Source organism: Podarcis pityusensis (assembly GCF_964106645.2).
Source record: "Podarcis pityusensis genome assembly, chromosome: 6".
NCBI classification, from domain to species: Eukaryota; Metazoa; Chordata; class Lepidosauria; order Squamata; family Lacertidae; genus Podarcis; species Podarcis pityusensis.
This window is the reverse complement of record NC_138030.1, coordinates 7,940,555-7,966,332: the sequence shown is the minus strand read 5'-3', so window position 1 is coordinate 7,966,332 and position 25,778 is coordinate 7,940,555. Positions and strand designations below refer to the sequence as shown.

The 25,778-nt window shown below is 46.0% G+C and overlaps 2 protein-coding genes across 3 annotated transcripts in view; both read left to right on the top strand.

Moving 5' to 3' along the window:
* The window catches only part of LOC308480096 (DEP domain-containing mTOR-interacting protein-like), a 32,993-nt gene extending 27,794 nt beyond the window's left edge, over positions 1-5,199 (top strand). The window contains exons 6-8 of one of the 2 annotated variants that reach the window (XM_081011420.1): positions 42-112; positions 2,960-3,064; positions 4,367-5,199. In XM_081011420.1, coding sequence (XP_080867546.1) covers positions 42-112; positions 2,960-3,064; positions 4,367-4,492 — 302 coding nt within the window. In that variant the 3' untranslated portion in view covers positions 4,493-5,199. The remainder of the gene's footprint in view (positions 1-41; positions 113-2,959; positions 3,065-4,366) is intronic. The other variant, XM_081011419.1, reaches the window with a different exon arrangement.
* Positions 5,200-13,826: 8,627 nt separating this feature from the next.
* The window catches only part of COL20A1 (collagen type XX alpha 1 chain), a 156,308-nt gene continuing 144,356 nt past the window's right edge, over positions 13,827-25,778 (top strand). The window contains exon 1 of the mRNA XM_081010996.1: positions 13,827-13,916. The gene's annotated coding sequence lies outside the window, so the exon portion shown is untranslated. The remainder of the gene's footprint in view (positions 13,917-25,778) is intronic.

Sequence of the window (25,778 nt, the reverse complement as noted above, 5' to 3'; positions counted from 1 at the left end):
GGTAAGACCTGTCACTTTTCTTTTCCTCCCCTCCATGCAAGTATTAAAGAGGCCTGTCACCAATGAGGAGCTTCTGACCCCTGGGGCACCGTACATCAAGAAAACGCTAACGGTAAGCTTGTTAGCCGGTCATCAGAATGTTACATTGGGATTATTGCTAAATCCTCCTTGTTACAGTACAGAGCCCTTTAACTGGGCAAGCCTAAAGTTGCACGATGTGTTAGCATCTCTCCCACAAAATAGTCCAAGTCCCAAGGCGAAGTGCCCTTAAATGATGCAACACAGCAATCCTGGTGTGTTCAAGTTGGAACCATTGGGGCTGCTCTGGAGTAACTGGAGTGTGTGTGTTTGTGTGTGTAGAAATCTTACACATCTAATTTGCCTCTGGGCTTTAATTATAACTTCCATGAATGAATGAATCTTTATTTGCATCAGCTGTCGACCATAATAAAACAACAATATACAAAAAATAAAAAAATAAAAAGTCAATTCCATAAAATACATTTTAGGGTTTTGAATCAATAGTCATATAGTGGATCTTACTCTAATTGCCCCAGCTAAAATCCCTGCAAGCTTTGCTGTCACCTGCTCATCTGCCAAGAGAAAGGACACTGGCAGTGGCTGGGCGACCCATAATGGACAATAAAAGAGGAGTGATAACATCATTCCTCAAGTCTTTATAAAGAGTGCAGGCCAGAAGGGCATGTGCCACCGATTTGGTACTGCCATCTCCACAGGGACATAAGCGTTTTTCGTGTGGAATCTGTTGGAATCATCTCTCAAGTACAGCCAAGGGCAATACATTCAATCTTGCAAGAGTAAAAGCACGTCTGTATTTTGGAATTGCTCGGTTATGCAGATAGAGTGCCAGAGAGTTGAAATGGGTAGGTGGAAAATAGTCATACCATGGGGAAAATTTCCTTATCGTGGCCAAGTTGTTCTTATAACTTCCACTGTTTTATTGTTTCCCCATTTTTGTTAGGGTTGGCATATTTCAAAAAGTGAAAATCTGGCCACAATAGTGGTTGAGCTTTTGGGGGCAAAACAAAAATGAAGATTTTTGCCAATTGTTTAGGAAAATAGCCCCCCCCCCAAAAAAAACCCCACAACACTTCTCATTTGGGCTGCTATATGCCTGGATTTCCCCAGACATTTTAGCCGCTTTTCAAAAATTTCGCCTGGATGCCATTTTCGACAGACGAATCCCGGCCACGTTCAGGAATTTTCAGATGTATGGCGGTCCTACTTAATGTGCATTTCTGGGTTGGGTTTCGCCGTATTTTCCTGCGAGTCAGAAGAAGGTATAGCAGTATAGCTCTTTTGAAAGCAATATATGAAGTATATTGCTATATGCTATATGAAGTATAGCAGCTGATAGCTCTTTTGAAAGCAAGGAGTCTGATGTAGGAAGAGAATGTGCTGTTTTGGGGATATGATGTGGGGAGGGTGCATCTGTCCACTGCAAAAAGAAGCGACTGTTTTGACTCCTTGCAGCTGCATTCATTGGATTAAGCAGCATCAGAGTTTCCTTGCGTCACTCTGCAAAGGGGGCGAGATGGAGAGTGGAAAGGTCACGGGGCAGGTCATGTGAAGCTGCCATAGACGTTGGGCCCATGTTTGTGTAATCTGCTGGGTAGCAGATCTGCAGAGTCTTTCCCATCACCTCTGCTCCCTCATCTTTAGATGCCAGAGTTTGGACCCGGGACCTTTTGTAGGCAAAACGTGCGCTCTGTCACTGAGCCATCAGAATGTGGTCTTTGATTTTTTTATTTTCAAACTGGCTAGGAAGGACATTCTATTCTCTTCCTGGCGTGCCAAGTCTCCCCTTCTGAACTTGCCCTGTCCTTCAACTCCCCGAGTCTTGTGGGTACATCTTTTTGTCGTTTTCATGGTTAGTTTCCTCTCCTTCCTGTACCACCTGTTTGTTGTTGTTTTTTCATTTGCTTGTTTCAGTCAGGCGAAGCCCTTTGAGAGATGGCCTTTTTCTCCCCCTCCCCTCCAATACGCTTCTAATTTGAGCTTCTGTCCTTGGACACACGTGTGCAAAGTCGGAGGAGTTCAGAAACCAGTTTAATGGGATGTTGACTTCTGCCACATCAGTCTAAAATGACTAGCTCTGTTTTCACTCAAGAGCAAGAACCAGGCAGTCTTGCCCATCTTTTTATTTTTAATGCAATTGACCATTTCTATTCACTTGTTTTCGGACGCGGGTGGCGCTGTGGGTTAAACCACAGAGCCTAGGACTTGCCGATCAGAAGGTCGGCGGTTCGAATCCCCGTGACGGGGTGAGCTCCTGTTGCTCGGTCCCTGCTTCTGCCAACCTAGCAGTTCAAAAGCACTTCAAAGTGCAAGTAGATAAATAGGTACCACTCTAGCGGGAAGGTAAATGGTGTTTCCGTGCGCTACTCTGGTTCACCAATTCCTGCATTGCAGGGGCTTAGTCATGCTGGCCACATGACCCGGAAGCTGTACGCCGGCTCCCTCGGCCAATAAAGCGAGATGAGCGCCGCAACCCCAGAGTCGGCGATGACTGGACCTAATGGTCAGGGGTCCCTTTACCTTTTATTCACTTGTTTGAATCCATTATACATACAACTTTAATTTCAACTTAACCAACTTGGTGCATAGATCTGGACCTGCTGCATTCATTTGTGTTTTCCTTGACGGGTCCTGTGTTACAGATCTGTAAGGGGTAGCAGGACTCTTCCACATATTTTGACCATATTTATTCAGAAACCAGAAGTCTCACACATCAGGAGGTGTGAGATGGGGGCTTGTTGACTTGGTGTCCCCTGCTGCCTCTTTCCCACCAAACTGCCTAATGGTGGAGTTTTAGCCTTGTAAAAGGAAAAGGAAGAAGACTGTCACCTTTGCTTTTGCCCAAGGCTGAGCATTTTTGCAACACTGGGGTGTAGAAAAAAAGAGAACAATTGCAAATGCTGTCCCTCTTTCTTTGCAGATTGTGGGTGACGCAGTTGGCTGGGGATTTGTGGTCCGTGGAGGTCAGCCATGCCACATCCAGGCTGTGGATCCAGGAGGACCGGCTGCAGCTGCTGGCATGAAGGTACCAGTCTTATCTAGTCAACCAGATCCCTATACATCAGCCTGGGTAGCTCAGTTTTAGAGTGTGGTGCTGTAACACCAAGGTTGCAGGTTTGATCCCCATACGGGACAGCTGCATTTTCCTGCATTGCAGGGGCTTGGATGAGATGTTTCTCAGGGTCCCTTCCAACTCAACAATTCTATAGGACTCTATAGGAAGCCCCTCAGCAGGACCTGAATGCCTCGTCGTGCTCCCCAGAAGCCAGTCTTCGGGACATGCAGCCGTCAACCCCACAACCTCCCATTCATTTGGCTGAAAGCTCTTCTGAGAACTTTTGGACCAGCACTAGTCAGAATGGAGACTGAAAGCTTGCCTATATTTGATATACTTTGGCTGTTGTGCAAAGCTGGGTGGAAGGAGCCTCGTTGCAGCACCTGGAAGCTGATGGATGAGTTGTCGGCTGATCGCGGGAAAAGGAGCTGAGTGAATTCGACAAGCAAATCCTCTCTGTCTACTCGAGCACGAAAGGCGATGGGTGCCACCTGAGAGCACTGAACCAAAAATAAATGGGTTTTGAGCTCCTCCTTAAGGATCATCTCCTTTGGAATGAGAGGAGCTGTTGGCTCTGCTGCTTAGAAGATTTATTTATTTATATTTTTTTATTTGGAGAAAGGAGGGAGAAGCAAGGGAGTGGCTTATACAAATGCAAACTTTGTCTTGTGGTTTGTGTGGTTTTTTTTTAACTACAGTTCAAAAACTGGTTAAGTACTTAATTCGTTCCGGAGGTCCATTCTTAACCTGAAACTGTTCTTAACCTGAAGCACCATTTTAGCTAATGGGGCCTCCTCCTGCTGCCGCGCTGCCGGAGCACACTTTCTGTTCTCATCCTGAAGCAAAGTTCTTAACCCGAGGTACTATTTCTGGGTTAGCGGAGTCTGTCACCTGAAGCATATGTAACCTGAAGCGTATGTAACCTGAGGTACCGCTGTAAAGAGTTTCTTAAAGGACTGCTTCTATCAGGTTAGGTATGTGTATAAGACTTTGCTTGTGCAAGACTTTCCGAATTTTCATTGAATTTCGCTTCTGACAGAATTTGGTGGCTTCTCCGGAGAAGTATGAAATCTCCCTGAGAAATCTCCCTGCTTTTTATGAAATGATGATGATTATAATTCTTCTTCTTCTTCTATTATTATTATTATCACCCCACCCACCTGGCTTTTCACAGCTCTGGACACTCCCACAGGTGCCCCGCCTGATTGAGATCCCCTAAAAATTCACTTTTAAGAAAAATGTAGTGTAACTTCTCCTTTCCCCTCCCTTTAGGTCTGCCAGTTTGTCTATTCTGTGAACGGGATGTATGTCTTACATCTGGACTATCAGACCATTAGCAGCCTCATCATGACCGGACCTCGAACTCTTGTGCTGGAGATTATGGAAGCCACTGAATGAGTGAAAAGGCCACATGTTGACTTCCTTTTCCGCAAACCCACAACTCCTTGCCTGAGACCACCAACCAGATTTCACGTGCTGTGGATGAGACGATTGATCTAAATGAATCCTCTAAACCCAGAAGGGGCTCAGCGTTTCCTCTTATGCCTACTGTCTAATAAGGAGGTGGAACATATCCTGAAGATGCCAAGGTGGTGGTGGGGGGGTTTGTTCTTTTTTTGAAAAGCTGGGTCTTGAAAACCCAATGAGTCTCTTCACATGGAGAAAAGGAGAGTCGGGATTCTTTTTTAAAAGAGTAATACCCAAAAGCTCATCCAAACAGCTTCTTAACACCATAAGAATGTTGCCAAAGCTCAGCACCATCCTCTTTCTCATAGTGCCTCTGCCTACCTTAGAGAAAAGAGCAACTTGCTCACTAGAACAGATAATAATAATAATAATAATAATAATAATAATAATAATAATTTATTTATACCCTGCCCATTGGGCTGGGTTCCCCCAGCCACTCTGGACAGCTTCTAGCAAAGTATTTAAATACAATAATTCATCAAACATTAAAAACTTCCCTAAACAGGGCTGCCTTCAGATGTCTTCTAAAAGTCAGATAGTTGTTTATTTCCTTTACATATGACAGAAGGGCGTTCCACAGGGCAGGCGCCACTACCGAGAAGGCCCTCTGCCTGGTTCCCTGCAACCTTACTTCTCGCAGTGAGGGAACCGCCAAAAGGCCCTCAGTGCTGGACCTCAGTGTCCAGGCTGAACGTTGGAGGTGGAGACGCTCCTTCAGGTATACAGGACCAAGGCCGTTTAGGACTTTAAAGTTCAGCACCAACACTTTGAATTGTGCTCGGAAACGTATTGGGAGCCAGTGTAGGTCTTTCAGGACCAGTGTTATATGGTTTTGGTGGCCAGTCACCAGCCTGGCTGTCAAATTCTGGATTAGTTGCAGTTGACATGTCCTTGTGTGACTTCATAAAAAATGATTCTTTTTCCAGCTGTTCATATCATGTGTGCAGGCAAAACAGAAGTGACGCACTGGGTCCTCCTGGACAGAACCCTGCAGGTAGCACTGGCAACAAAACATTGCCGTGCAAAATGGTTCTGCTCATTGTGCTTGCCAGTCCACCCAGCCATGCCCTCCTGCAGGTTACTCCATTCCCTTCTCCTCAGTTTCCCATAGACTAGGATAGCTCAGTCGGTAGAGCATGAGACTTGGTCTCAGGGATGTGAGTTTGAGCTCCACATTGGGTGGAAGATTCCTGCATTGCCCTAGATGATCTTTGTGGTCAAGTCCAGTGCTACAATTCAATTTTCCCCAATGGTCATTCAGCATTCTGTGGTACTGAACATGCATAGCTCTTATTGGGCTGTGTCTTGACTGTTCAGGATGATTCCCACCCACCCAAACTCTGGAGTTTCTTGCCAGTGTGGTGTAGTGGTTAAGAGCGATAGACTTGTAATCTGGTGAACCGGGTTCGCGTCTCCGCTCCTCCACATGCAGCTGCTGGGTGACCTTGGGCTAGTCACACTTCTCTGAAGTCTCTCAGCCCCACTCACCTCACAGAGTGTTTGTTGTGGGAAAGGAGATGGTTAGCCACTTTGAGACTCCTTCGGGTAGTGATAAAGCGGGATATCAAATCCAAACTCCTCCTCCTCCTCCTCCTCCTCCTCCTCTTCTTCTTCTTCTTCTTCTTCTTCTTCTTCTTCTTCTTCTTCTTCTCTTGTTTCTTTGTGGCCTTGTGCTTAACTGCAAGTGCTGTTGGCACAGACCAGTTGAGTTTGCTGTTGGAGGGAGCAATAACACTTTGCACCCATGCTTCAGGGAAAGAGCAGCCAACATGGTGCCCTACAGATATTGCTGGAGCACAACTCCTATCATCTCTGGCCGTCGACCATGCTGGCTGGAGCTGATGGGAGTTGGAGTCTATCAACATCTGGAGGGCCTCGGAACGCTCTCACTTGGCTGTAGGTTGCCATATTGACTCCAATTCTTTTAAGTGATACTCTGAGAATTTGAGTTACAGATAGGTAGCCGTGTTGGTCTGCCATAGTCAAAACAAAAAAATTCCTTCCATTGTATATAGCCAGGCACTACGTTACAGCCGTATCTGTTCCAATTCTACAGACAGAGACTCTCACCTAAGAGATCTACAGCAAACCTTTTTAGAACTAAAATACCCAGCAGATGAAGTTAGACAACAGATCAACAGAGCCAGACTGATACCCAGAGAGAACTTGCTTCAAGACAGACCCAAAAAAGAAAATAACAGAACACCTCTAGTCATCACATACAGCTCCCAAGTTAAAACAGTACAACGCATCATCAGAGATCTACAACCTCTCCTGGACAATGACAGTTCTCTTTCTCAAGCTCTGGGAGGAAGACCTTTCATTGCCTACAGACAGCCACCCAATCTTAAACAACTCCTAACCCACAATAATACTACAACCAGACCTAACACGGACACTGGCACCAGAGCCTGCAATAAACCCAGATGCCAACTTTGCTGTCACATACACCCGGACAACACCATTACTGGCCCCAACAACATCACACATACCATCTCGGGACTGTTTAATTGCTCATTGTCTAACATTGTGTATGCCATCAAATGCCAACAGTGTCCTTCAGCTCTCTATATTGGACAAACAGGCCAAACCTTACGCCAAAGAATAAACGGACACAAATCTGACATCAAGAATCACAAGACAGAGAAACCAGTAGGAGAACACTTCAATCTCCCAGGACATTCTATACAAGATCTCAAAGTAGCTGTTTTACTACAAAGGAATTTCAGAAATAGACTGGAAAGAGAAGCTGCTGAATTACAACTCATTACCAAACTTAAAACCATGGAGAGACCTGGCCTGAACAAAGACATTGGATTCTTATCTCATTATACATGACAAAGCCATTTCTCACCTTCTCACCCCTTGCTTTTTCCTGTAAGACCTATTGCAGTCGTTAAGAGTCGTCAACAGACTCATCCCAGCTATCTGCCAATCACCCATTCCCACCACCCTTCTGAGTAATACCCCTCCCCACCTTCTCACTATATAGAAGGGTCTGGCAACTTCTGTTTCAGTGTATCTGAAGAAGTGTGCTTGCACACGAAAGCTCATACCAAGAACTAACTTAGTTGGTCTTTAAGGTGCTACTGGAAGGAATTTTTTTGTTCTGAGAATTTGGAATCTCTAAGATCTGTGGTGCATCAGAGGCCTTGCAGTATGCGCAGAATTCATTCTGGCTTCCATGAATTCAGTCTACTCTGAACTGTTGGCTGAGTCGGATGCATCTAATAGAGGTTACCGCCCACACACTTCCGCTGCGCTTTTCTGCTTGTGTGGTGGCACCTCGGTAGACCCACTACTTACTGTTTGTAGCAGAGTTTTCCCCGGAGGCAGAAGACAAGAAGAGGGGTCATACTCAAATTCACAGTCAAGAGCTTCTTTATTGCTTGACTGGTTGCACAAGCATTTCTGTTACTATTACATACAAGCTATTTACATTCCTTCTTTATCTCTCCAGCACAGTATAATCTCAGTCCAGTAATTAACAATCCTGACACAGCAAAACTCACATTACCAGCAGCACACATTGTCTTACTTCCAACCTTGTTGTCAGTGTGCGTGCTGTGTGTGTGTGTGTGTGTGTGTGTGTGTGTGTGTGCTTTCCTCGTGCAGAAATTTCAGCCTGCAACTTCCTTTATTTGTACCTCCAGCTGACACCAATCAAGCCTAGCGTGCCTCTCCTACACACTAAAGAAAATTCTGGAACCCTCTTTAAAGCTTCCAGGAACTTTTATATGTTTCTTAAAGAATGTTTTCCTAACAGCATCCAAGCTGCCTGTCTCCGAAACATTTTTACAGTACTGCTGATATAAAGGCATGTTCCCTATAAGAATCACCTGACTGTCTTTTCTCCATATATAAAGCTGACAGTGGCTTCTTCGGCATTCCAAGAAAACATGAATTCTAGGGTGCTCTGCACACGTAATAAAGGTTTTCCCCTTCTTCCGCACAAAAAACACAGAGGTCTTACTCATTGGTTGTGTGGTGGTGTGTGTGATCAAAACACTCTGCTTCTTGGGCTTGCCAATCGGAAAGTCGGCAGTTCGAATCCGCACGACAGGCTGAGCTTCTGTTGCTCTGCCCCAGCTTTTGCCAACCTAGCAGCTCGAAAGCATACCAGTGCAAGTAGATAACTAGGTACCACTGCGTCGGGAAGGTAAACGGTGTTTCCGTGCACTCTGATTTCCGTCACAGTGTTCCGTTGTGCCATTAGCAGTTTAGTCCTGCTGGCCACATGACCCAGAAAGCTATCTGTGGACAAACGTCGGCTCCCTCGGCCTGAAAAGTGAGATGAGCGTTGCATCCCATAGTCGCCTTTGACTGGACTTAACTGTCCAGGGGCCTTTTACCTTTTTAACTACAGAAAGGGGCAAAGGAAGGAGAACTGCCACCCAGTGTGGGATGTCGAGGGGCGGAGTAAACCGCTATGTACGGCGCATGCACGCACCCCATACAAACGGTGGGATCCTCGAGCGCCGTACAGACGGTGGTGGAGGGTGGAGCCACGAATGGAGGATCCTCCGCATGCGGCTGCAGCGGTGCGATGGCGGTTTGCATTGCGGTGCCACGGGTGGTGGGGCGAGTCCCCCACGGGGTGCCTTCTTGTCACCCCCAGAGATGGCAGCCAGGGTGGGCTGCCCCCTGCCCCCTTCCTCCACCAGTGCCTATAGATGTGTTTCTTTACATTCATTCACAATTTGCAAGAAATATTCCCTGTACAGTTGTACCTTGGATCTCAAACGCCTTGGCTCCTGAACAAATTGGCTCCCAAACGATTGGAACCCGGAAGTGAGTGTTCTGGTTTTTGAATGCTCTCTTGGAAGCTGAACGCCCGAGGGGGTGTCCGATTGACTGCAGGAGGTTCCTGCAGCCAATCAGAAGCCGCGCTTTGGTTTCTGAACGTTTTGGAAGTTGAACGGACTACCAGAATGGATTCCGTCCGACTTCCAAGGTACAACTGCACTCAAATCACAATATTTTGTCGCTGGGGAAATGTGCTTTCTTTCCCAGGTGTTTTGCGGTATATACAACCATATCAGCACTCTGCAGAATGTGGTTGTGGATATCAGGAATACCACTTCTGTCGCGACTGTGGCATTGATGAGGGTGAGCGACACACAGCTCTCTCATATGCACATGTGTGCATGCACACACACACACGGCTTATCTGTCCTCTCTTTGTGGCTGTCATTTAAACTTCAGAAAGGGAACATCAGCCTGGCCCAAACTGACTATAGTGGTACCTCAGGTTAAGTACTTAATTCGTTCCGGAGGTCCTGAAACTGTTCTTAACCTGAAGCACCACATTAGCTAATGGGGCCTCCTGCTGCCGCCATGCTGCCGCCGGACGATTTCTGTTCTCATCCTGAAGCAAAGTTCTTAACCTGAAGCACTATTTCTGGGTTAGCGGAGTCTGTAACCTGAAGCGTATGTAACCTGAAGCACCACTGTATGTGTGTCTATACCTCACTGCTTTGGGTTGTACCCAATGCTAAGCGTGCAGAGGTCTGCACCTTCCTCTCCTCTTACACCTTCAAAATCTGCTCCAGAGGCAGCAGTGGAGCATATGCCCGCACTCCTGAGGGCAGTGGGGGGCGGAGGGTGCCCTCCCAGGTGTGGGATAGCCGCTCGGGTGCACAGAGCGGTGCACACACCCTGCAGCCAGGGGCAGAGCAAGCCGCAACGGGGGAGGAGCAAATTGCCGATGGCAGACATTCAGCGCACCGCCCGCCTGCAATTGCCAAATGTCACCCCCTTCAGCGAAGACACCCGGGGTGGCCCACCCCCACCGCCCCCCTTCCTCCGCCCCTGTCCAGAGGGCCCTCCAACCCTCTGAGCAGATTTTGAGGGCAAAAGGGGGGCAGTTGGCTGCAGGGAGAGGAAGGGCAAGTTCTGTTATGCAAGCGGAAGTCTATTTCACAGTAGGAAAAAACATTTGCAATGCAATAATTGTCTAAAATGCACGATCAAAAACATGGTGAAAAGTATGTTTTGGGTTGTTGTTTTTGAAAATCTTATTTAGAGGCTAAGTGTTCTTCCACCTGTGCCACTTTAGTGCAATAGCGCTGATGGGGAAAATGAACGTTCTGCTTGTAAGATTGTTTGCCCCTGGAGTCGTGAGCGACTGGGATTAAACAAGGTGCAGACACGACTGCACACTAGTTCAGCCGTATCAAAGAGAGAAGCCTTTCAAAGATGTAGTAAAACGACACCTGTTTTTTATGGGGCAGATATCAAATCTATTGATGTGCAGTTAGTTCCTCTCCAGGATTCGGTTCTGTGTGTTTCATGCCCGAACATCAGTTTATCCCCAGACCATCGCAGCTCAGGGGAGAGATTAAGAACGTAAACACTGCAATCTGATATTTCCCTGGAGCACGTGTGATCTCAATGCAACTTGGCATGGATGTTTAGGATTCAGCTCCTCGATTGAAGTTTGAACACCACCTCAACCCATAAAAGCTTTTAAAGGGTTTCGTGAAGAAGAAAACTATATTTTTTGCTGAGGTGTCTCAAAAATTCTACCTTGCTCATTTTCATTTATTCATTTATTTTTGGTTAATTCTCTAAGTGCTGTGTGTTCTCCCTGGGGGTTTGTGGTTTTTTTGTTTTTGTTTTTAAAAACTAATTGTCAATCAGGGCAATGGTGATTTCCCTCACACTTCATTAGAGGGAATATAACTTTGTACAGTTGGTTCTGGAGTCATGGTAGCACCACGGGCTGATCCACATTTACCAGCTGGGCCCTGGTATAGCTCAGTTGGTACAGCACAAGGTTCTTCATCACTGGATTGTGGGTTCAAGCCCCACATTGGGCAAAAGATTCCTGCATTGCAGAGGGTTGGACTAGATGACCCTCCTGGTCCCTTCCAACTGCACAATCTTCTACGACTTTTTTGCCCTGCTCTTTCTGAGCGCCACAACCCCAGAGTCTGTCACGACTGGACCTAATGGTCAGGGGTCCCTTTACCTTTACCTTTTCCAGGCACCGTGGGTGGCGCTGTGGGTTAAGCCACAGAGCCTAGGACTTGCCGATCAGAAGGTCGGCGGTTCAAATCCCTGCGATGGAGTGTGCTCCCGTTGTTTGGTCCCAGCTCCTGCCCACCTAGCAGTTCGAAAGCACGTCAAAGTGCAAATAGATAAATAGGTACCGCTCTGGCGGGAAGGTAAACGGTGTTTCCGTGCGCTGCTCTGGTTCACCAGAAGCGGCTTAGTCATGCTGGTCACATGACCCGGAAGCTGTACACCGGCTCCCTCGGCCAATAAAGCGAGATGATTGCCGCAACCCCAGAATCAGTCACGACTGGACCTAATGGTCAGGGGTCCCTTTACCTTTACCTTTTCCAGGCACAGGTCCAAGCATTTGTTTTTTTGCTACAGAGCTTTCCCCATGAAAACACTCAATCGGAGCAAACGTGAATTCAGGTTTTCCTGAATTGTTTGCTCTGACTGAGCTTTAAAGAGCAGGTTTCCGTGGGGAAAATCCCAGAACAGAAGAAAGCTCGGACACAGAGCTTTAAAGAGCGGACCATGCTTAGAAAGAGCATGGTGTGGAAAAGCCCTAATAGAAGAGTTTGGGATTTTAGGCCCTCTAGGTTAAAAAAATAATAATCTATGTGATGCACATTAGATTAGTTTTCATTTTCCTCCATTCTCTCTCTTTCTCTCTCCCCCCCCCCCAGCTTCTTCCTCATGTCTTGCTCCTCAATGCCTCACTGTGCCCAGATTCCCCACTGCCTCTAGGCAGGATTGCCTGCCACACCCCGATGAATAGTAAATTCCACCCGACACCATCGGCTCAGAGCCTGTGACCCTCGCCTGCCTCTCAGAGTTCGAGGCCTGCTGAATTTTCATGAAGGGCCTTTTCAGGAACTTGAAAGGAGCGCTTGTTAAAAATTCATGCCCGAAGATCTTCTGCTGGGTAATGATCGAGCGTCATTTCCCGTTTTGAGCAGATGTTATAATAGCTGCACTAAGCAAAAGCGTTTGCGGTGGAGGCAAGCGGTTTGGGGGGGGGGATGCTTAATGGCTCCTGGGAGGGAAATGTTAATGCCTGGCCTGGCTTGACTTGCAATTCCCAAGAAACAAAGCAGCTTGAAGATGGGCATAATTTAACAAGAGAAACCGCAGCTGGTCCCTTGGGCAGAGAGCAAGCCCATCTTGTTGCCCGATAACAAATGTTGGAAACGTAAAGAAACTGAAGGTACATTTTTCCACCTTTGGTGGACGTGCCCAAAGATTAAGGCTTTCTGGGAAATGATATATAATGAATTAAAAAAGGTATTTAAGTATACCTTCCCTAAGAAACCAGAGGCCTTTCTCCTGGGCATGGTCGGCCAAATGGTGTTAAAAAAGGATAGAACTTTCTTTATGTATGCAACAACAGCAGCAAGAATACTCATCGCAAAGTATTGGAAGACACAAGAACTTCCCACGCTGGAGGAATGGCAGATGAAACTTATGGACTATATGGAATTGGCGGAAATGACTGGTAGAATCCGTGACCAGGGAGAAGAGTCGATGGAGGAAGATTGGAAGAAATTCAAAGACTATCTTCAGAAACACTGCAAAATTAAAGAATGTTAGAGCGATGTTGGATTGAAAATAAGTGGTTTCCAGCTACAGATAGGTAGCCGTGTTGGTCTGCCATAGTCAAAATAAAAAAAATCCTTCCAGTAGCACCTTTAAGACCAACTAAGTTAGTTCTTGGTATGAGCTTTCGTGTGCTTGCACACGAAAGCTCATACCAAGAACTAACTTAGTTGGTCTTAAAGGTGCTACTGGAAGGATTTTTTTTATTTTGGTTTCCAGCTGTACAGGTTAAAGTTAATGATAGACTAAGATTAAGATTAAGATTAAAGATGTTTAAAGAAATGGAAACTTGATATTAAGAGGGAAAATTATAATGTTATATGATACTAAGAGCAAGGATTAGGTTTAAAGAAGTTGAAGTTATATATTTTAATATTTTATTAAATTAAAGTTTGGGATTATAAAAGTGGAAAAGAAACTGCTGGACAAATAACTTGGATTGGAATACAAAAGAGGGAGGTATGAGGAAGTCCAGAAAGTAAGTAATTTAAAAATGGAAATGGAAAAGAGATATTGTTTTTAATTGTTATGTTTCTTTTTTTTTGTTTTTTTTATTGTTGAATTTTGTGTTGCTTTTTGTGTGTGTTGTTGTTATATGTATTGTGTATGTTTTTTTCTCTCTTTTTTATGGTCTAAAACCTTAATAAAAAAAAAAAAAAAAAAAAGAGCAAGCCCATCTTGTTCCCAGTTTCACCATGATAGTGTGCCAGTCCCGTGGGCTAAACGAGAGGTGTGGTCCGAGTCCAGTCCGAGGTCGAAGGTGCAGTATGGAGGCAGTCCATAAAAGTTGAAGCTGGATGCAGGTCAGGTAGTCGGGTGAGGTCAGGAGCTCTGGCAGGATAGCAGGACAGGGTTCAGGCAGAAACTGACAACCAACGAAGTTGCTCCCGCAACTTGGGACTGAGGCTGCCTGGTTTTAATCTGCCCCCAGGCACAGGGTGGCCCCGATGCTCAGGTGACTCACATCTCCTGGCCTGGAGGCGAGCACTCCTCCTACGGGAACTTAGTTCCCTCCGCCTATCTGCCCTGAGCCTCTGTAGCTCAGGAGAGGCTGGAGGGTTACCGGACCCAGAGGCAACCTCAGCTTCCTCTGAGGGGGCTGAGAGTGGAGCCCCTGCAAGCAATGGGTCCTCCATCACCTCAGGAGCCAGAGCAGACTCAGCTGGAGCCTGCACCTGAGGATCCAGCACAGGTGAGGACCCTTCAGGCTCATGCCTCAGCCCCGGCTCAGCGGGTTCTGGAGGTGGGGAATTCCTTGCAGGCTGGGATCCCTCAGGTTCAGCATCTGAATCCGAATCCCAGGCCATCACAGATAGACTTGGCACGCCAGCCAATTGGATCTGGGTCCCAACATCAGTCTCATACCTCTGCCAAGCTTTGGAAAGCCTTCCTGCCTTTTGGTTTTTCAAAGATCCCATGTAATAGAACCATTCATATTTCCCATGTTAGCCCTCCACGGATAGAAAATGGATTTCTAAACAGTACAAAGCGATTTGGAGTGCTGATGGTTCTTGTTGACAGCACTGGCACTAGCCAAGTGGCACTGTGCAAAGCCAGCTTCTGCCTTAAGCTTTGCACAACTGTTACCCACTTTCACCCTTGTTCTATAGAATCTGTGACAAATGCATTAATTTTAAGAAATTAATTGCCTTGTAAGACCTTGCAGGAACAGGTGAAAATACCCAACCCATTGCTTCTGTGGTGGCGCTGGACCCCAGTGAGGCTTTCTCATTTGATTAGGACCCCCAAGCTGCTAGCATGGATGTGAGGAAAAGGGGGAACCCTTATTCACATGTGGTGGAGATGCACCAGAGTTAACCAATTCTGGGTTTGGATGCTTGAATTAGTCTCTGGTATAAGCAGCCGGCTTTTGGTCCCAGATGCCACGTTGGCATTGCTCTTTGACTGAAGATGAACAGAACTTTTTGGTGCACAATGAAGAACTAGTGTTGCTATTGTTGTCAGTTGCTCAGATGGAGGTGGCCAGATAGTGGAAGGCAATGCAAGGGCCGACAAAAGAAAGGTGGGAAGTAGCTTTCAGAACATTTGATTCATCATAGTACAGTACTAAGAGATGTCGCTAAACCTGGCACTGTATGGTTGTTGTTCTTCATCAACTTTCTTTACAGAAATCACCCCCTTTCAACCCCAAAGTGACCCACACCCTGCTAGGGAGAGGATACATCTTGGCAGCTGGTTACAGTGCTATAGAAATTAATAAATATAGGAATTTTGAATATTTGGGTTGTGAAGGGAAAATACAAGCTGCAGAGGAACTTCTGGGCTAACCTATGCAATAATAATAATAATAATAATAATAATAATAATAATAATAATTTATTATTTGTACCTCACCCATCTGGCTGGGTTTCCCCAGCCACTCTGGGCGGCTTCCACAAACACCAGAAATACACTAAGATTGGTCCTAAGTAAAGGTAAAGGGACCCCTGACCATTAGGTCCAGTCGTGGCCAACTCTGGCGTTGCGGCGCTCATCTCGCTTTATTGGCCGAGGGAGCCGGCATACAGCTTCTGGGTCATGTGGCCAGCATGACTAAGTCGCTTTTGGCAAACCAGAGCAGCGCACGGAAACGCTGTTGACCTTCCCGCCGGAGCAGTACCTATTTATCTACTTGCACTTTGATGTGCTTTCGAACTGCTAGGTGGGCAGGAGCTGGGACCGAGCAACAGGAGCTCACCCCGTCGTGGGGATTCGAACTGCGAGCTTCTGATAGGCAAGCCTAATAGGCTCCATGGTTTAGACCACAGCGCCACCCCCGTCTGCATTCCACAGGATTGCGTCCATTCTGAAAAGATGGCAAACAGCTTCTTTCCGCGAGGAAGTGTGGTGATATCTGCTGTAGGTGACTTTCCCCCCATTGATGGGGAAAGTGATGTAGGGGGGAAGATGCCCATGCTGTTTTCTGGTCCTGTCCCTTTTACTTATCTTTGTTTTTGGCCATTTTGTTTTATGCCACACATGCCATGGCAGCCGTTTTGTGGCGGACATCCATCAGAGGCAGATTTAAGTGAGCACAACTGGATCGGTTCCACCGGGTGCAGAGCCTTGGGGGTGTCACAACTATGATGTCAAATAGAAGGCGAGAGACCAGGGGTACCATTTTTGTTGTGTCACGCAGGACACTGCTGAAATTTGAGACCCTGAGGTCTACCACTGCACCCGCGACATTTTCTCAAAATCCACATACTCCGGAGAGCTGCTGTTGGTCAGAGTCAATAGAACTGACCAATGACCTAACCCCATAAGGTCCTGTTGGGAACTTTGTTAACAATAGGTGTTATTCCTAGCCAGCTGTGCCCTCCGACATCCAATCTGTGGATTCACATCACTCTTCCTGACCCCTCTCCACCCTTCGCCATCACGACATATTTCTCAACATGAATGGCAAGCCAAACTGGTTTGCAAGAGCCTGTTCCTTTAATGTGAAATAACCACCTAATTAACTTCAATTGCCTAATTAACTTCAATTGGAGAAACTGCTTAGGGCTTTGAGGAATAGAGGATGCTTCAACACAGAATGAAGTTGGCCAGAATAAGATCATTTTGATCAGTCTGGAGTAGACATACATCCGTCTCGCACTCAAGCACCAACAAGTCCCGAGTGGATTGCTTTGAACATCTTAGAACAAAAAAAGTTGCTACGGTTCATAGGCATCACTTTTCTTGGCAGAGAGTTGTATCGGTCTCCCGGTGTGGGAAATGTGACGTGCAGAACTTGTTATAAAATATACAGAACCAAGGCAGGATAGTGCGCACCCCGGAAATTATCTCTTTCAGCTTCTGCCTTCTGGAAGAAGGTACAGGGTTACAAAGACTAGGACTAGCTGTCTGAGAAACAGTTTCTATCCAAATGCGATTTTGGTTTTAAACGCAGTGTAAGGTAGTCTCTATGGGAGTAAAAAGCTAAAGGGACCCCTGACCATTAGGTCCAGTCACGGACGACTCTGGGGTTGCGGCGCTCATCTCACTTTACTGGCCGAAGGAGCTAACGTTTGTCCACAGACAGTTTTTCCAGGTCATGTGGGCGGCATGACTAAGCCGCTTCTGGTGAACCAGAGCAGCGCACAGAAACGCTGTTTACCTTCCCACTGGAGCGGCACCTATTTATCTACTTGCACTTTGAAGTGCTTTCATACTGCTAGGTTGGCAGGAGCAGGGACCGAGCAACGGGAGCTCACCTCGTCACGGGGATTCAAACCGCCAACCTTCTGATCGGCAAGCCCTAGGCTCTGTGGTTTAACCCACAGCGCTACCCGCATCCCACAGAGTAGTTGCTTTGGAAGACGATAATCAGGCATCCAAACAACATGGCCAGTTCAATGAAGTTGATGTTGAAGAATCATTGCTTTGACACTGGTGATCTTTGCTTCTTCCAGTACACGGGTATTAGTTTACCTGTCTTCCCAAGTGATGTGTAAATTTTTCGGAGACACCGTTGATGGAATCTTTCGAGGCGCTGGAGATGGTGTTTATAAGTGGTCCATGTTTCACAAGCATGCAGTAAGGTTGGTAGTACAATAGCTTTCTAAACAAACATTTTGGTTTCCCTGCAAATGTTCCGGTCCTCAAACACTCTGCACTTCAATTGGGAGAAAGCCGCACTTGCAGAGCTCAGGCGATGCTGGATTTCGGTATGAATGTTGGCCCTTGTGGAAAGATAACTGTCCAGGTAGCAGACATGATGCTTGGAGAACTGATCTATAGCAATGACCAGAGGAGGAATGACTACTGGGAGGTGCGCAAAGAGAAGAAATGTTGTGGTGCATCTGCATCAGCACAACCAGGCGCCTTCATTTGTCCCACCTGCAACAAAACATGTCTCTCCCTTATTAGACTTTACAGCCACAGCAGGCACTGTAACTCTCCAACGGGTTGACTTCATCCCCAAAGGTGCACTCTTCCATTGTCTCCCAAGAGAGATGGGTACCAGCAACAACTCCAAAAGGAGGACAGCCCCAGTCCATCAGATAATGCTTCCTAATAGACCTCCTCCATGATTTTGTTTCATCCCATTTCCTTCAGTGCAGAGAGCTTAAGAAGAGCCTACTGGATCAAGCCAATGGTACACCGAGTCCAGCATCCTGTTCTCTCAGTGGCAGAGGTTGCCAGTGCAGGGCTCAAGGCTGGCAGTGTACTCACCAGAACCTCTTATGGTGCTCACAAAATGTACAAGAGGCAGTTTGCTGTTCCTGCTCAGTTCCAATTCGCACTGTCTCGGCTGTTCCTGCATTGAACATGCCCTTTCAGGATAAAGGACCCCTGGACGGTTAAGTCCAGTCAAAGGTGACTATGGGGTGTGATGCTCATCTTGCTTTCAGGCTGAGGGAGACGGCTTTCCGGGTCATGTGGCCAGCATGACTAGACCGCTTCTGGTGCAATGGAAAACCGTGACGGAAACCAGAGTGCACAGAAACACCGTTTACCTTCCCACCGCAGTGGTACCTATTTATCTACTTGCACTTGTGTGCTTTTGAACTGCTAGGTTGGCAGGAGCTGGGACAGAGCAAGTCAGAGTATATTGTATTTAATTATGGGGTATCAGAGTTTCTAGGGGTTAACCTAGCTGGGGTAGCAGGCGTGTTGGTTTTTGAATGTCTGATGTAGATTTTTTCAATTTCGTTGTTCTGTATGGGACAATGACAATAAAGATTATCGTATCATATCGTATTGTTTTAGACAGCAAATGGGAGATGCTTTGAGCATTCTATCCTGGAAGCTGTTAACAGGAGCAGCTACAGAGAGCAGGAAAATTAGGGGAAATTTTGATCTCCATCTTCAAATATCTGAAGGGCTGTCACATGGAAGATGGACCAAGCTTGCTTTCTCCTGTTTCAGAGGGTAGAACCTGAACCAATGTCTGACATACACACCGGTTAGAAAGGAAACTGCTGTCTGCCAATAGACCTGAACCAATGGATTCAAGTTACAAGAAAGGAGATTCTGACGAAATATCAGGAAGAACTTTCTGACAGTGGAATAGACTCCCTCAAAAGGTGGTGGAATCTCCTTCCTTGGATGTTTTTAAATGGAAGTTGGATGGTGATGATGATGATTTATTACATTTATCAAATTTCATCCAAAGATCACAGGTTGGCTCACAACGAAAAGAACACCCGCCGAAAAAAGACAAAAGTAAACCAATTATTCTCCTCCCACAAACAAATTAAAAAAGCCATAGATTGTTTAATGAGCCCAACACCTGGTTGAAGAGAAATGGTTTTTTGCCTGGTGCCTAAAGATATGTAATGAAGGTGCCAAGCAAGCCTCTCTGGGGAGAGCATTCCACAAACAGGGAGCCACTGCAGAAAAGGCCCCGTTCTCGTGTTGCCTCACTTTGGACCTCTTGTGGATGAGATACACAAAGAAGAGCCTCCGATGGTGTTCACAGAGTCCGGATCAGTTCATATGAGTAGTGGTCCTTGAGGTGTTGTGGCCCTGAGCCATTTAAAGTTTAAGGAACTAATCAGTAGCCAGTGTAGTCGGCCCAGGATCAGCGTCATATGCTCAGACCCAGGGCCGGATTTAGGTTTGATGAGGCCCTAAGCTACTGAAGGCAATGGGGCCCTTTATATGTCCAGCTCTCCTTTGTCAACAACAAATTGTCACTGTTTTTTGTGCTGAATATATGGACCTAATAGGCATCTAAAGCCATTTGCATATGTTGCCGTGCAACCAGTCCATGCAGAATGTAGGCACCCTATATATAGAAATGAGCAAACCAGGGATATTTTAGGGAGTAGGCTAGCAGGCAGGGCCCATTGCTTAAATCATAGGAGCCTACACAACACAAAACACTGTTGCTGTATGTAGGCTTTATTTTATTTGTTTTTTATCTTATATTTTGGAAATGTACAACACTTTGAAATAGTGAAGTGCTGAATATCTTCTTGGGGGGGGTCAATATTCATATCTCCCCCCCCTTGTTTATTTTTATTTATTTAGATGTTTTGCAGTGTATTGATGAAGTTGGGTATGCAATCCTCTACAGTTATTTCCAGGGACGGATTTAGGTTTGAAGAGACCCTAAGCTACTAAAGATAATGGGGTCTTTTACATGTCCAGCTGTCCTTCGTCAACAACCAAATGTTGCTGTTCTTTGTGCTGAATATATGCTATATGGTAATTTATGGACCCAATAGGTCCATACACAACTCAAACACTGTTGCTGTATGTAGGTTTTATTTTATTTTTTTATCTTATATTTTGGAAGGGTGTACACTTTTTCCCCCCTTTAATTTTTTTGGGGGTCCCCAAGAGAGTGGGGCCCTAAGCTATAGCTTGTTTAGCTTATACGTAAATCTGGCACTGGTTATTTCCCCTTAGGGCATAGACTCCAAAGTTTATGAACCCAGACCCTTTGCACCCCTGGAAGAATCAACCACATAGGCTTTTAGGTTGGCTTTCTAAGAAGCTACTTTGAAGAGGTCTGGAGATATTCTGCAGGGTGAGCAATTGGAAAGACTATGTTTTGCACTGTATCGCTGATGTTTCATGCAATTTATTTTTTAAAAAAAGAAATTGCATTTATTTTCTTATTGATTGTATACCCTGGAAACTTTTGCTCCCCCCCCCCAAACAATCAGCAGTTCTGACATCTGTGCACGAAATCTTACACACACACACAATAAAAAAAATCAGACAGAATGAAAAAAAGCTCAAAGGCAGCAGACAAGCCGCTGGCTTCCTTCCTCAGATATCAAGAATGTACTCAGATTCTTCAAACCATCGCAGCCAACTTAAGGAAGAACCTCACTCACTGAAAGACTCCAGGTTTGTGACAGATATTCATTCACAATTTATAGTTATTTGCAAATTGGACTTGCTATAGGGGACTCTAGTGGGATTTTGAAATGTTGGGTCAGGAAATGAAGGTTGTGTGTGTGTGTGCCTGCTACCGTTGTGTTTTAGCTCTGTTAGTGCCTGGTGTGATGAGTTGTGAGCCAACTTTTATCCTGTAGTGAATGGAACTGAGTGCTTTGTAAACGCCGAAGTCCCTGGTTCCGAGATAAACATCTCCTTAGCTGTAAACTCACCTACGGTTCTTCTATAAGGAAGCCTTTTCTCAGCATTCAAACCTGCAATATGATGATTCCGGGCGACATCACCGGGATGTTATAAGGGCTGGTTTGTCATCTCTCAGGGAGCGTGTAGTTGCATCCGGGAGTGCAAGATTCTGCACTGAGACTAGATGACCCGTAAGGTCACTCCCCTTAGATGATTCTAAAACAACGTTCCTTTTTAAAAAGATAATCTCCTGAGGTGGAGTGCGGACTCCTTTTTCTGCACAACATTCATGACCACGTTTCTTCTGGGTATTCTTGCAGTTCTCTTAGGGCCAAACAAGACTACGTTTAGTATTTGATTCACCATTGTGTGCTTGGTTTTCATTTATTATTAGCAGCTGGGGGGGGGGGAATGTGTGTGTTTGTGTGAGCCTCTGGTTTGCAGGTAAGGATGGGAGAGATTTCAACTTTGCATTTGAATAAGAAACTAACCATACGGGAAGCAAAACTGGACCATCCATTGAAATTTGCACATTTCCCAACTTTGCAGGGCAGTTCTCGAACCAAGCAATATGTACAACAATGCATATTTTAGGGGAAAGTGTGCCTGATTGATGAAATCAACATGGAACAATGCATGCTATTGGAGGAAATTGATTGTCTGTACTTGTCAAAACTGGATACATAGATGTGTATATTAGGAGAAATTTGTACTAAATTTGTACTAAAATGCTGATGAATTTTCCTGAGTCCCCCCCCCCTTAAAAAATGTGAATTGCTGCAGAAATGTGGAACTGAAATTAGGGCTGAAAAACTGACACAATAAAGACCTGATGAAGAGAGCACAGCAGAGGTTATATTTTCTGAGAATCCTCCAGAAAAATAATCTCTCAAAGGACCTGCTGATGGCATTTTACCATTGTACTGTTGAGAGTGTATTAACTTATGGTCTCTGTATGTGGTTTGGGAGCTGCACGGTCAGGGAAAAAATCAATGCTGTCCAGGGTTGTAAAGACTGCGGAGAGAATAACTGGGTGCACTCTTCCCACCTTGGATCAAATCTATGCTTCCAGGTGCCATAAGAAAGCTGCAGAGATAGCGCAGGATAGTGTGCACCCCAGAAATGATCTTTTCCAGCTTCTGCCTTCTAGAAGAAGGTACAGGGTTATAAAGACTAGGACTAGCCGCCTGAGAAACAGTTTCTATCCAAATGTGATTTTGGTTTTAAACGCAGTGTAAGGTAGTCTCTATGGGAGTATATTGTATTTAATTATGGGGTATCAGAGTTTTCAGGGGGTTAACCAGGCTGGGATAGCAGGCTTGTTGGTTTCTGAATGTCTGATGTAGATTTTTCAATTTCGCTGTTCTGCATGGGACAATGACAATAAAGATTATTGTATCGTATCGTATTGTACATTTAAATTGACAGATCCACCCATCCCTCTTTGAGGGAGGGGAGATTGAACCCTTTGTCTCCACTGTGGTTCCGATCCAAGAACGGACCATCTGTCAACACTCCCCCCCCCCCCCCGCCCAAGAAGCAAAAGTCAGGCCTCCGCTTTGGGTCCCCTCTTTAGAACTAGCAGGCATGTGCAGAGTGCATTTCACTTTCTCAACAACCAACACCAGATAATCTAGGATAGATTCATGGAATTGGTAGGCTCACAGAATTGGAAGGGTTCCCCAGTGGTCATCTATCCCAACCCCCTGCAATGCGGGGAAACTTAGCACACATCTGAAACCGCACCGGATGCTTGGCTTAGCTTTGCAAAAAGTGCTGACAGTTTTATCGCTAAGGAGGGGATGAAGGATGCAAGGCTTATCCGGGTTTAAGGTGGAGATGGGCTTCCAGACAGGCAACTTTGCCAACTTCTGAACTGGCCTCTTCAACGATCTCTTTTCCAGCTGCGTGATCTGCAGCCACCAGCAGGAATTCTGCTTTAGCTGAAAACTGAAAAGTTCCACTCTCTGATTTCCGCAAACAGGCGCCGGGCGAGCCCAGCCACCCTCTGCACCGCCTGCCTTGCACGGGCGGGGCCGACACCTGGAAGGGGCGGGGGCCTCATTTGCATTTGCTTCGACCGTGATGCATTGCGCGGAGATAGGGCGCGATTTCTCCGTGTTTAACGTGAGAGTCCGGTTCTGTAACCGCGGGAAAGAACTAGGGACCCTCCTTCACCTTATTTTTGCTCGCAGCCGAACGCTTTCGGGGGGATAACCTACGTGACACACTAACCTGATGGTCAGGCTCTGATCCTGTGCCCTGGACTACTGGTAGCAGCAGAATTATACTCTGGCTTCTCCTCAGATCGTATAAATCTTTCGCCTTTTACTAAAGATTTCCGTGGGGAGGAGCGTTTATGAGTTCGTAAATAATTTTTTGAGGTCCTGCTTTGGCAGGGCTCCTATTCTATGGTTTAAAGATAGAAAAATGAAGTTAGTAGATCATGTTTTGTGCTGTTACGGTGCTGGATTGCTCAATGTAACTAAAATTTGCAAAGGCGTGCATATCCGGGGTTCGACCGTTTCGGCTTCATACGACTTAACATCCAGGTTTCACATGTTGTTGTTGTTGTTTAGTCGTTTAGTCGTGTCCGACTCTTCGTGACCCCATGGACCAGAGCACGCCAGGCACTCCTGTCTTCCACTGCCTCCCGCAGTTTGGTCAAACTCATGCTGGTAGCTTCAAGAACACCATCCAACCATCTCATCCTCTGTCCTCCCCTTCTCCTTGTGCCCTCCATCTTTCCCAACATCAGGGTCTTTTCCAGGGAGTCTTCTCATGAGGTGGCCAAAATATTGGAGCCTCAGTTTCAGGATCTGTCCTTCCAGGGAGCACTCAGGGCTGATTTCCTTCAGAATGGAGAGGTTTGATCTTCTTGCAGTCCATGGGACTCTCAAGAGTCTCCTCCAGCACCAGAATTCAAAAGCATCAATTTTTCGGCGATTATCCTTCTTTACGGTCCAGCTCTCACTTCCATACATCACTACTGGGAAAACCATGGCTTTAACTATATGGACCTTTGTTGGCAAGGTGATGTCTCTGCTTTTTAAGATGCTGTCTAGGTTTGTCACTGCTTTTCTCCCAAGGTGCAGGCGTCTTTTAATTTCGTGACTGCTGTCACCATCTGCAGTGATCATGGAGCCCAAGAAAGTAAAATCTCTCACTGCCTCCATTTCTTCCCCTTCTATTTGCCAGGAGGTGATGGGACCAGTGGCCATGATCACATACCTGCTTTTAAAGCAAGATTCCTCCTGAGCAATTTCCTTGTTTGCCTTCAGCAAAAGTGGCTCCTGTTTGACTTCCTAGGTTTTTTTCTGATGCTCAGCATAACAGCCTATGGCAACACCTGAGCATCTGGGCATGTGAAGAGTGCCTGCACTACGTTGGTTGAGGAGCCCATCCCATCCATTTCTAGTCTTTCTATCCCCTTCCCAACCCCATTTTTGTTACCATTTTTGTTCCACCCTCCCCGTGGAACGCCCCTCCTTTCAGATGTCAAGGAGATCAAAGAATTACACAACTTTTAGAAGACATCTGAAGGCTGCCCTCTATTGGGAGGTTTTTAACGCTTGGTGCTTTATGTTTTTTGATATGCTGTAAGCCACCCAGAGTAGCTGGGGAAACCCAGCCAGATGGGCGGGGTATAAATAATACAATTATTATTACTAAACGAGGGGCGTAATTAATCTAAGTGGTGTGGTGATTTGAGCATTGGACTTGGGACCCTAGAGATAGGGGCCAAATCCCCACTTGACCATAAAACTTTTGCTCCTGAATACCAGTTGCTGAAAACCACAGAAGAGGAGAGCGTTGCTCTTGTGAGTTTCCAGTAATAATCAGGGGCGTAGCGTGGGTTGTCAGGACCCGGGGCAAGGCAAGTAATTTGCACCCCCTAACCCGTGGATTTGCGCCCCCTAACCCTAACCCCCAGATGTTGCGCCCGGTGCGGCCGGCCCCCCCTGCACCCCCCACGCTACGCCACTGGTAATAATAATAGAAATATACTCAGAGTCGAGTGTGGATTTCCTGCTCTTTATTCAGCTCATAGTGGTGAGGAGGAATGGAAGTTCCCCCGAAATGTCTGCTTTATATACATTATTTACACAATGGGCTTCACGTGATTGGCTAATTCCGGGATTCTCCTGTAGGCCAATCAGTTTGCGGATTCACTTCCGGCTGGAGTTGGATTGGGTGGCTCCTGCGGACCAATCAGACTGCCGCATTCTGGATCCTATTGTTCTAGAACCAATCAGACTGCTGCATTCTGAATCCTATTGTTCCAGGACCAATCAGGCTGCTGTATTCTGAATCCTATTGTTCCAGGACCAATCAGACTGCTGCAATTTGGGTCATATTCAACTCAGTACACAATAATAATAATAATAATAATAATAAAATTTTATTTATACCCCGCCTTCCCCAGCCAGAGCCGGGCTCAGGGCGGCTAACACCAGTAAAATTACAGTAAAAACATAATAGTGGGGAGAAAAAAATTAAAATACAGGTTAAAATGCAATTTAAAATGCAGCCTCATTTTAAAAGTAGCCCATTTTAAATAGTAGCCTCATTTTAAATAGGCATCTGATTGGCTGCT